The 12,403-nt window shown below is 42.7% G+C and overlaps 1 protein-coding gene across 2 annotated transcripts; it reads left to right on the top strand.

Moving 5' to 3' along the window:
• The first annotated feature begins 265 nt into the window (after positions 1–265).
• On the top strand, positions 266–11,567 carry ZNF783 (zinc finger protein 783). Of its 2 annotated transcripts, none has more exons than XM_052000621.1 (7): positions 266–616; positions 3,087–3,488; positions 3,578–3,704; positions 3,960–4,076; positions 4,663–4,791; positions 7,609–7,719; positions 9,442–11,567. In XM_052000621.1, the coding sequence occupies exons 1-7, from the start codon at positions 593–595 to the stop codon at positions 10,281–10,283; spliced, it is 1,752 nt and encodes a 583-aa protein (XP_051856581.1). In that variant the 5' UTR covers positions 266–592; the 3' UTR covers positions 10,284–11,567. The 2 variants fall into 2 exon arrangements, with proteins under 2 accessions (XP_051856581.1, XP_051856580.1); XM_052000620.1 differs by having other exon boundaries at positions 406–616; positions 7,653–7,719; positions 9,416–11,567.
• The last annotated feature ends 836 nt before the right edge of the window (positions 11,568–12,403 follow it).

The raw sequence follows: 12,403 nt of genomic DNA, 5'->3' as shown, positions 1-12,403 counted from the left end.
AACAACCCCTTTCAGGCTATTCGTCCTATTCCGGTAGGTTTGGGCCGCCTGGGGCCCCCGGAGTCTGGGGAGGGCGTGGGGCACCGATGGGAGCGGCCCCCGGCCTCCGGGGCTTTCATTCCCAAATTTAAAGACATTTGGTTTTACATTCTTTACATCCAATTTGAAAAAATTCTTTTCATCAGAACAAAGGGGAACTTTTATCATGGCTCTCGCCGAGATCATTCTCGTTTGGCAGATGGCGAAGGGGGTTTTCTAAATCCACTTTGTGTTTCTTCCCCGGCTACTGCTGGAAAGCCTGCAGCCCGGGAGGAACAAAGCGGTGGTCGCTCAGCAGCTGCGCAATGCGGTCCTACGGCCACAGGGAGCGCTGTCGGCTCTTCAGACTGACACTCGTTGTGCCCGGCGGCACGTGTCCTGGGGCCCGGGGCGGGGCTTGACAGGGACCAGAGGGCGGCTTGACTCCTACTGCTTCGTGTGGTCGGTGTCCACTGTTTCGTTTGCGGGCCGGCTTCGGCTCCGCACCCCGGCACCAACTCCTGCCGGGGGCCCAGACCGCGGGCAGGTCCTCCAGCGCAGGGCGGCTGGGACCATGGCCGAGGCGGCGCCCGCTCCGGTAAGCCCCGAGGCTGGGCGGCGGAGGCTGGCAGGAGGGTGGTGGGGAAGGAGAGCGGCGTAGGCCGGAGTCCTCGAAGCCTGGCGCGGGGCTCAGTCCCTTCGCCCACAGCGTCCGTGGCTTCCCAGCGTTTCCGGCTGCGTGGTTCGGCCCTGCCAGTGGCCGTGGCCGTGAATGAAGAAGGGGAGCGCCATAGGATGGGTGGGTCCGGGAGACCTGAGCTCAGGGGGGCGGCACTCCAGCCCGTTTGGAGGACGCTGCTGAGAAGCAGAGAACCCCACCCCCATCCCACCCCTCGCCGGCCGGCCCAATTTGTGGGAGCGCAACCCCCAACGGTGGCAAAAGAGGTAGATAGCTGTGATTGCCACGATTGTGAATCTTAGGACGGTGGCGCCTGGGAAGAATAGTGGGTCTCGAGTCTGAAGCCTTCGGTTCAAATTCTGCCTCAGCCACCTATGCTTGGGTGATGGTGGTCAAGTCACTTCTTTTCTCAGGGTAGACCTCTCTTGTATGATGAAGGATCAGAAGTTCTTGTAGTCCTTGGGTCCCACAAAGGGTAGTTTTACAAAGAATTCTGCAAGAAAACTGGTATAAAGGATGCGATCTACACAATTGTATGTACTAATGTTTGTCTGGCTGCTGAAGCCTAGGGACCCTTCCTCAGAATATTGTTGAAGACATAAAACACATAGCATTACAAAGGAAAACAATTATATTGCAAAACATATCAGAAAATATATGCATGTGTATATATAATGTATACAAGCACATTTTTAAAGTAGTGACACTAAAAAGATGGACATATTCTATAATGAGGGAGGGAACGGTTGATAGCTCTTATGCTTCTGCTCCATTTGTATCCACCTGATTTCTGAAGAATTCAAGGAAACTCCTGCACTTTTGGGTAGGTTCCCAGTGATTCACCTGGGAGGTCACGAACAAGAATCACTGGAATCACAGACTCATTAGAGATTTGAAGTAATTTTAAACTGTGTCAATAATGTCTGCTTTTTTTCTTCCAGCATGATTTCCTCCATTAACATTGACTCTTTGTGGGATGAGGGGAGGACAGGTATGAGGTACCAATGATTGAAGTGTCTTACCTCAAGGCCACACAGCAAATTAGTGACAGAGACATGAATAAGAAATCCAGTTTTCCTGACTGTAGTCCAATTTTTAACATTAGACCATAGAAGTATTTTCTATTGTTTGAGTTTTTATTTGGAGGAAGAAAAATTTCCTTTTTCATCCTATGAATTTTGACAGTGTCTGGCTGTGTTTGGTAATTAGTTTGGAACGTTTGGATGTTCTATACCACAATCTTACCACATTTATTCTTTATTTTAATTTTTTAATATTTTCCTTTGTTTTTTAAATTACCTACATTTTTCTTCTCCAATCCTATTTTAGAGAGCTCTTGTAATCTCTTGTAATAAAATAAAGAAGAAATAAGCTCCATGAAAGTAACTAATATTTCACAAAAGACACATTGAATGCAGAATTCCACACCTTTTGTCACCCATCTCTGAACAAATGAAGGAAAAATATCTTCTCAAATCTCTTCTTTAGAGCCAAACTTGGTCATTATAATTTCATTGAATTCACTTTTGATTGTTTTATTATCTCAGTATGTACATTGCTATAAATGAGCAATTGTACATGTTATTTTTGTATTGATACTTACTTTTACATAAGTTCATTTGCCTTTCCATGCTTCCCCGTATTCGCTGGCCTCATTATTTATTAAATACCAGTGTGTTCAAGTACCAGTTTGTGTAGGCATTCCTCAGTTTATGGGCATCTACTTGTTTTCAATTCTTTTGCCACCACAAAAAGTGAAGCTATAACTATTCTGCTAGACACATACACACTCTTTTTTTGTTGTTCCTCAGGTACATGATTTTGAAACTTAAAATATAATTTGGCTAGATTGTTGTAGAAAATTGATATATAGACTAGATAATTTGCTATAAAGAATCTGCATCTACTAATTCAGATTGACACCTGTTCTGTAATTTATGACCTTAGTAAGGTTAGACAGTTACTGTTAAAAAAGATCATTTAGAGAACAGTAGAAGTAGATATGCCTATTAAATATGTATATTTACATTACAAATATAAATTTGTATTTAATTCTATTATAATAATCTAGGTAAAGAGGGCTGGTGCTTGAGAGGGATAGTATAAAGGCCTACTGTATCTTTTACAGTGTTGAGAATGTAGTAATAACTCAATTAAAAGTTTATTGATTTAATGAATACCATCCTGTCTAGTAGGCCTGAAAGTTTCTTTAGAGAAATCCATGATTAATTTGTCAGGAAGGGCATGAAGTGGAGGGACCTAATAGAGTTCTAAAGCCTAGGGCTTGTTTTTCCCAGGTTTTCTTTTTGGAGTGGTAAATGATTTAAACAAATAAAACAATGTGTCATCCTATAATCTTGAGACTATCTCTAATTTTCTTTGCTAATAGGTCCTTGAGCAGGATGTACTGTCTGGATCCTTGAAAGCTTTGCTGACCTCTCCAGCTCTGCAGGTGTCTGCTGAGAAAGATTCATGTCTGCACTCCCCAGAGATCACCCTCTGGACTGTGGTGACTGCCATTCAGGCTGTGGAAAAGAAGGTGGATTTGTGCTTGGCCCGATTATTCACGTTAGAAGGTCGGACAGGGACAGCAGAGAAAAAACTGGCAGACTGTGAGCGAGTGGCAGTGGAGATTGAAAACCAGCTGGAGGGCAGGTGGGCCATGCTGGGCACCTTACTCCAAGACTATGGGCTGCTCCAGAGGAGGCTGGAGAACATGGAGAACCTGCTGAGAAACAGGAACTTCTGGATCCTGCGGCTCCCCCCAGGGAGCAAGGGCGAGGTCCCTAAGGTAATCTCTTCTAGCCCAGGAATGGTGGGAGCTTGTGAGACCCAGATTGAGTGTATGTATGCAAGAGTGTGTGATACTTGTGATTCTAGGTGCCCTTGACATTTGATGATGTGGCCGTGTATTTTTCGGAGCAGGAGTGGGGAAAGCTGGAGGAGTGGCAGAAGGAGCTTTACAAGCACGTGATGAGAGGCAACTATGAGATGCTGGTCTCCCTGGGTAAGGTACCAGACTTGGTCCCCATTAAAGAGCTTCTAGGAGTCATACAATTCAAAATTTGACTTTTATTTGATCTCAGCACTTTATGCCTTTGTGTACTGACTTGTGGGAGGCTAGCAAGCAAAAGATTATGTGTTTCTCAAATGTGTTCCAGGCTGACATGAAGTGCTTTGCTTTGTTGTCTCCTTGGTTGAATCTATCTTCCCAGTCCAGGAATCAGACTGATTGTGCCTTCTTCTTCCATACTGTACACAGACTATGCTGTTTCCAAACCTGATATTCTCTCTCAGATTGAACGAGGAGAAAAACCGTGCCTTAAGGACCAGTGGGACTCAGATGAGAAATTACTATGTCCTGGAAAACTAAGTACTAGTAAGTATGAGGTAGAAATAATATGGAAGACTTTGAGAATGAAATGCTAAGAGGAAATAGAAGTGTTTATTTTTATTTACTGTGCTCAGCTTTTCTATTCCCATTTTCTTTGTATCCTAGGGAGGGTGGAATTAGGTATTTTGGTAATTTATGTTTTCTAACAGCAAAACACTAGACTGAAGACTTCAATTATAGGTCTCATTCTTAGTGCTAAATAGTGAAATCATTTCATCATTATAGGTCTCACATTTTTTTTATCTTTAAAATGAAGCCACTAAACTAGATCATTTCTAATGTCTTAACTAGTTCTAACATTCTAGATTTGATTTGGATTCTGAAAGAGATACAGGTATAAGATAGGCAGTGGTTCTGCACCTAGTCACTACCCCAGAGAAAAATAGCCACTTGAGAATTATCTGTTAGATAGTATATGTGAGATAATAGGTATTATCTATTAGATATTTGTTAAGTTTCTGTTAGAAATTCCAAGAGATTTCTGGTGAATTCTGGAAATATGGAAGATTCACCCTGGACTTATTTATATATTCTATTAGTGCTAGTTATGTATCATTTCCCCCTACTCCAGGCCTACCTTCTCCAGAGTATATTTCCAAGCACCTTCAACCTGCCCAAGGAGAAACAAAGGAAGAACCAATTCTTACAGATCATCAAGATTCAGAAACACAAGGAAGTCTGATTGAATCAAGCTTAACTGGTGAGTCAGAGCACAGAGTGGTAGCTAAAGGTAGATAAACGTTTGGCATATGACTTGAAGTCCCACTGCTAGAACTGCTTAGAGAGTTTTCTGTAGCTGCTGCCTTCCCAGAGGTGAAGGGAAGTATAGATTTTCTGAGTTCAGTAAGTTCTAAGGCAGGGCCTTAGAATTGCTCATTGAACAATAACAGTGATAACTCACAATTTCATATAATATTTGATATTCACAAAATGCTTTTCTCAAAATCTTTGTTCAAGTGTTTTTACCCATTTGGCAGTTAAAGAAAATAAGACCCACAGAGATGAAGTCACTTTATTCATTTTCATATCATTATTAAATGTCAGTAATTAAAACTCAAGGTTCAGGTTATTCACCTAGCATTACTGACCAAGTGTTCTTTCTGTTATTCTAGTGGACTAGTTTTTACTCACTGTTCCATAAATGGATTGTGCATTTTTCTACTTCCATTGTTGCTTATAACAGTTTTTCAACTTAGAATGACTGCCCCTCATTTCTTTTTTTGAATCCTGCCTTTCCTTGAAAGCCCAGTCAAAGTCTCATGGCATAGTGCAGCAGACATTAATTCTGGAGTCAGAGGACATGGATTTACATCCTACCTCTGATCCTCACAGTCTCTTCAATTGATCCTGGATAAGTCACTTCAGTCCCTGGGTCTCAGTTTTGTTAACTGAAAAAGAAGGAAATTGGACTAACTAGGTCCTGAGGTTCCTTCAACCCTGATCCTCTGATCTATGCTCTTCTACAGGATTGCTGTTTCTGACCTGCGCCCCTTGTCCATCTTCTGATAGAGCTTCCTGTCTGTGTTGCTGATTTTGCACTTATAATAACTCAAATGTATATAAAATTGAAAGGTTTCTAACCCTTTGGGACATAGAAGTTAAGAGACTGACTTGGGATCAATCAGGAAATAAATGGCCAGTCTGTGATCTGAGATCTTATGATTCCAGCTCCAAAGTTCGCTACTGTGGAGTCAGACTTCTCTTTCCCATTTAGCAGTGCTACCTTATGTTTATGTGGATATCTTCTCTACTAAAGAAAATGTTCCCCAGGGATATTGATTACATCTTATACCTATTACATCCCATGTGCTCCCTAGCACAGGGCCTTACATTCACAAAAATAATCTTTCCCTGTGAAAAGATCTGTGCTAGAAACTACCTTAGCTACAAAGATGTACATAGTCTAACTGATATGGGATAAATCAATAACATGATAGAGGGATAGTGGGTTCTAGTCCTGCCTGTGTAATCACAGGGAAGTCATTTGAGTTCTCTGGGCCTTAAGCAACTAGTTGCAGAGAAGTTACAGATCTGCAGTGGTGAAGAGCATTTCCATACAGGGAGTTCTCTGTGCTGATGAAATCACGTGTATGGACCTCAAAAAGATTAGTGTTAGCTGTGTCCATGGTGAAGTCATTTACCCTCTCTGACCATAATTTCCTCATCAGCTAAATGGAAATAATTTATATTTTCTATTTCACAGAGTTTTTGTGAAGAAAGTATTTTATATACCTTAAAATTCCATATAAATGTCAGCTCTTATCTATTTCTAGGGCATGGTCTCTTTCTTAAAGGATCTTCTAATCTAGTAAGAAATATACATACATAAAAATCTAAACATTATTGTGAAAAGATGCTATTGTAAAAGATGTCATAAAATGGTATGTAGGGTTTTTTGTTTTTGTTTCTTTAACCAAGTAAAGGGCATAGAGAATAAGTGCATTAGATCAAAGGAGAGATCAGGATGGTCAAGGAAGGCTCTTTTAGCAAAAGTAGGACTTGAATTTGATCTTAGTTTGAATAGATATAGACAAACTAAGGGGGAGTTGCATTACTTCTGGGGTAGAGAAAGTCTGGGATAATGCCAGATGAGTTTGGAGACTGTGAACATAACAGTTTGATTGCAGCAGAGAAAATATAGGGGAGTCATCCAGGGGGGATTCAGGTCTTTTCAAAGACATTGGGGGGGGGGAATGCCCTGGGAGTTGTAACTGGTGATCAAAAAAATTTTCTTAAATTAGATTGAAATAATTTCTGCCTTAATTTAATCTCATTTGTATGTAGATCTTCATAGGGATCAAGAACAACTGAACAGCACTGCACCTTTCAGAAAGATACAAGTATCTCCCTTTTTCCTCTTCCCTTTTTATACTCTCTAATCTCCAGAATTGTTTGCTGTTTTAGGACTAAGCCATTTACTACTGACCATATCCCTACTTGCTTTGAGCTAACTTTGTTGTTGTTGTTGTTGTTGTGTGTGTCTGGTGTGTTGTGTGTGTGTGTGTCTGATCTCTGTGATATCTCCACACTCTTGGGGCAGCCTGTTAACAGTCCAAACTCAGGAAATTAACCAGCGGATGTCAGAATTGGGGAGTCCTAACCCTTGGTAGCTGAGTGACTTTCCCTGAGACTCAGTTTCCTTATCTGTATAATGAACAAATTAGGCAGATGCCACTTACTTCCTAGGACTGATTAGAAAATGTGTAAAATCTAAAGCACTATAGAAATGTCAGTTTTTGTCATTAACAGGCTGACAGCAACCTGGGCTTCTTGGCCTCCGAGATGTTGGCCTCATTAACTCTGTGCTCTAACCTCCTGAGCCATGGTTGATGGGTGACTGACTTCAGGTCCTCAATCTGGAACCCGATGGGGATCCTCCTTTACCAGTAGGTATCTGCTCAGAGTGTATAAAGATGTTTCATACCGCTGGGGAAACTGTGATGCTGAGCCCCATTCTTGTACCACTTAGGACATCCAGCATCCAAGGAAGACCTTAATAGGATTCTCTCTCTCACAGAGCCCTCTCCAGCTGGCATCAATGTTTTGTCCTCGATTAAACAGGAGGAAGAACCACCAGATGGAGAAGTCATCTTCCCACAGAGAGAAATCATGCCCTACCTGAGACTGGGTAAGTGATAGGGGGAGGGAAAAAGCATGTGTTAAGTGCTTCCCATGTATACCAGACTAATAATAGTACATCACAAATATTATCTCGTTTGATCTTTAGAACAAGCCTGAGGGGAAGTAGGTGCTATTATTGTCCCCATTTTGCATTTGAGAAAACTGAGGTAAACAGAGTTACATGACTTGCCCAGGGTCTCATAGGTAGTAAGTGTCTGAGGCTTGATTTGAATTCAGGTCTTCCTGACTTCAGACCCAGCTCTCTCTTCACTGAACCAGAATACCCATTCTATAGCCAACGTTGAAAAAAAAAAAAAATTAGCTCTAGTTGGCTGATTTTGAGTTAGGCCCCAAAGGTTCTGCTTCTTTCCTCTAGCCACCTTCCACTCATCTACTTAATTCTATCCCTAGGGGATGTTGTGGCAGTTATGGGATTACCTCTTATAGGGTTTGGGAAATGGGAGGATCTAGATGCTGGGTTTTTTCACCCCTTTACCTCTTATTTCTATTTGGGGCTTTTGCTTGTATACTGGCTTCTATCCCCTGGCCAAATGGCCCACTGCTAATTTCTTCACTCATTTATCCTCCGTTATCTCTATTACTAACTTCCCACTGTCCTTAGTATGGAATAGACTCAGCTCCAAACAAACTAAACTAATATCAAGGAAATCCCTGCTGTCTGTACTGAGGTGGGTGGAGCCTTGGACTATAACAAGAAGACACAACCTACCCTTTTGTTTGGATAGTAAGAGGAAGGGAAGAGTAGCAGGAAATTGCTTAGCTACTGCTCTTGTAGCAGTTTTCTAGGATAAATGAGATTTCCCATAATTCTCTGTCTTCTAGCTTAGTCTTTCTCTAGCTACCACTATAACTGGGCTTCGGCAGGCAGGCAGGCACTCCTGTTATGGACAGAATGATGATAATAGAAACAGCGATGATGATGATGATGATGATGATGATAGTAGTTCATGGTTTATATAATGCCTTCAAGTATATATGCTACTTTCTTTACATTATTTTATTTGATAATGATAGAACCACAGCCCCTGACTTCTAGAAGTACAGACTATTTGAGGAAACAAAATGGTATAATAGCAAATTAGACTCAAATGCAGGGTGGTGTGGTTCAGACTGTACTCCTACAGAAATTCAGATAGAAGAAATAATGGTAGGGGGATGCATGGTCAGGGAAAGTTTCATAAAATGCCTGGGATTTCATTCAATCCTTTCAGACCAGAGGCCCAGTTCCAGAGGGTGTACTGGCTCAGCAGCTAACAAGCCAGGGGGTGGTCTTCCTTCATTGAGCCCCACAGCACTTTTCCTTCCATTCATTTCCAGCAAGCCTCTGCCTTTGAACTTACTGGAGCCAGGAGAGAATTGCAGTCAGACAAAACACTGCATTCTTTTCAGCTTAGTACTTTTTACTGTCCTTGATTGCTAGTCCTTTCACCTACTTGCAGTGTGTCTGGGAAAGTCATTGCAGCTCAACTTCAGTTTGCTCATCTGTGACATGCAAGGGCCGGGCTTGGTGATCTGAAGGTCCCTGCCACTGAAGCATGCTAGGATTCTATGTCCTTAATGTGGAGAAGGGAGAGAATCATATGGTGTGACAGTGCTTGAGGAAAGCTTTGTGGAAGGTGGACTGGAATAGAAGTGTGGATTTGATTAGCATGAAGTTGGAAATGATTCTGATTTGTTTGAAGGACCGCATGTGGATTCTTTTCACCAGATCATGGACTTATGGGCATCAAATCAGAGAGTCCAACGGATGAGACAGTCCCGCAGCAGCTAGACTTGGGGCAGGGCTCCAGCACAGCAGAGCACGGAGTCTCTAATGGAGGCGGGGAAGACATGGCTGAGCCAACGGAGCTGAGCCGAGGCCGCCCTGGTCTGCCCAGGGCTCGGGGAAGGGAGAAGCCCTTGCCTCCTGTTGCTAGTGAGCCCCCTCGCATTCTTCCCCGGCGGAGAGAGCGGGCCTTTCCATGTCCAGACTGTGGTCAGAGCTTCAGGCTAAAGATCAACCTGACTATTCACCAGCGTAGCCACTTGGAGGATGAGGACTGGGCATCCCAGAGCAGCTGGCCAGACACGTGGGGAGGGCCTGCTGCCCCCCTGGAGCCAGGGGAGGTGGTGGTGCCAGGCCCCATCATTCAGTGGCTCCCTGAGGAACCAGACAGCCACCAGGCCCTGGCTGGGCAGTCATGCCAGGAGCAGCGCCCTTCATCCAGCCGGGCATCCAGGCTATACCACTGCAGCGAGTGCCTGCGCCTGTTTGAGCAGCGGAAGAGCCTCCTGTTGCACCAGCGTCTGCATACCGGCAACAGCCAGGGCTGTCCCACTTGCACCTATTGTGGCAAGGGTTTCCGGCGACCCTCAGATCTATTCCGGCATCAGCGCATCCACACAGGCGAGCGGCCCTACCAGTGCTCTGAGTGTGGTAGGACGTTCAATCGCAACCACCACCTGGCTGTCCACATGCAGACACACTCCAGGAAGCATCAAGATAGCCCCCACTGCTCCAGAAAAGGAAGTCTGGCCCTGGCCCGCCCTGGTCCTGCTGAGGAAGGTTGAGCCCAACGGGGCCCCTGGGGTGGGGTAAGCTCTTGTCCCCTTGGAGGGCCCTCCTCCTCCCTAGTGGCAAGAATCTGCTAGCTTGATGCTGCTGCTCCACCTGGAGGGAATGGCAAACCTTCTGTCTCTCCCTGCCTGGCAGTTTTCTCTTTGTTTGGCAGAGCACTTGCCCCAGGACAATTTAGGAAAGTTTTTCTTTGTACTAGAACATTGGGCAGGTGACACATATTTGGAATCATGAGTGTGGTCAGACTTACATTTTCTATTTTCCAAGTCTGAACTTGTCCCTCAGGGTCACTGAGCCTCAGATGATCAAAGAGATGGGCTCTTGGGGCAGGGGAGCCTTATCCCTGGGCACAGTTGGTAGGCTGGAGGTACTGGGACTTCCTCACTCTCCCCAACTTCCAGGGCTTTTCCCACCAGAACTCTGAGATGGGCCTGGGTGCCATTTTGTATGCTCAGTCATCTGGAGTGATAGGCATTTTGGTACATAGTTTCCTTGAGCAAAATCACTGTCCTGATTGTTCTCTTGTTCTGATGTTTGTCATGAAATTCTTTTCCAATGGAGTTTTTTTTAATTGCTTGCATAAGTGGTCTGAGTTATTTCAAAATAATATAGTAGGGACCTGACACAAGTTGACATACAGTGCCTCTGTGAGTGAGTGAGTGTGTGTGTGTGTTTATGTGTGTATTTGCCATGCAGTGGTCCTGATTGTATGTTTGAGTAGACAGAGGCTGATACAACATGTATGTGGTTCTGATTGTTTATAAATCTATATGTATGTATATAAATGCATGTACTTTGTGTATGCACACAGATATACCTATATATGTGTGTATTTGTATTCACATACATGCATGTCCACACATAGAAAACTAAAAGAAAGAAAGCTTCAGTCTTTTTTTTTAAGAGAATTAAGCCTTGAACTAACTAGGATTCTAGAGCCTGTGATTACTATCCTCAGGTGTGGTATTTGTCCAGCATTTTCCTTAAATTTTTTTATCCAAAAAATTACAACATATCAATACTACATCACTACTGGTAATAATTATTTTATATCTTTCTAGCTCTTTATGGTTTATAAAATGCTGTCCTTTTGGCTGAGGTATCTGAGGCAAGAATCATCATCCTCCTAGAGATAAGGTGAATAAGGTTCAGGATAGCCTGACTTAATTGTTTCCACTAGTGTTTTTTCCACTGTTCGATGTTATCTGTTACTTCATTCAAATTTGACTTGTGCTTTTATGGAAAAACCAGAAAGAATACAGTTCTTCTAGACTATATTTGCTCATGTATAATGTTATTCTAGCCAAACATCTGTCTTTATGGATAATAAAAAATTAGCCTGAGAAGCAAAAACCCCATCATTTATCCCCAGCAGAGAGGAAGGCAGCTGATCTAGCTACCAGTGACCTTCAATCAACTTCATTTAAAAGCCCTTATGTATTGTTTGAAAATACTCATCTCTCCCAAAAAAAAAAAAACCCTACAATGATAACAGACACTGCCTGTTGTGTCGTACATATAGACTTTATTGATTAGTTATTCCATCTCAGTTGTCACGGGTAAATCAAAATAAGCCTGAACAGGAGTGAAGAATGTTAAAAAGTTTCCCCTAAATCATTTGGTAAAATCATAGGATTTTTCTAGGTCCCAGTTTTTTGATCTGTTGGTTAGGGACAATAATTCTTTCTTTTGTTTGGAAAGGTGATTGTTGGGCTACAATAAGATAAGGAAGATAAAAGTACTTGGGAAAATTGTGTCACTTTCTAGGGATTGTCCTCTCCACCCCAAAGCACCCTTTTACTTATTTCCTCATTTTCTCCATCCCCTAATCAAAATTTGCTTTTAGTAAGAGAAAAATAGCTGATAAAACTTTTGTAAACTGGAGACAGAACCTTTTGTTTAAAAAAATCTTAAAAGAATTTTAGGTACCAACCAACAGCCAAATATTTGGCAACTTTGATATTAAATATGGATGACTTTCTACTTGGTTTGTGCATGAGGAGCCCTCAGTATGAGGATTATTATAAAGCCCTGTCATCATTGAGGCTATTGTGAAAAGCAACCTCTGTTCAGGTAAAGCCTTGTTCTTGAAAGTGGCACCAACTACCTCCTT

This window comes from Antechinus flavipes, chromosome 5 (assembly GCF_016432865.1).
Source record: "Antechinus flavipes isolate AdamAnt ecotype Samford, QLD, Australia chromosome 5, AdamAnt_v2, whole genome shotgun sequence".
Taxonomy (NCBI): Eukaryota; Metazoa; Chordata; class Mammalia; order Dasyuromorphia; family Dasyuridae; genus Antechinus; species Antechinus flavipes.
The sequence above is the reverse complement of the archived record's forward strand: the minus strand, read 5'-3'. Positions and strand labels throughout refer to the sequence as shown.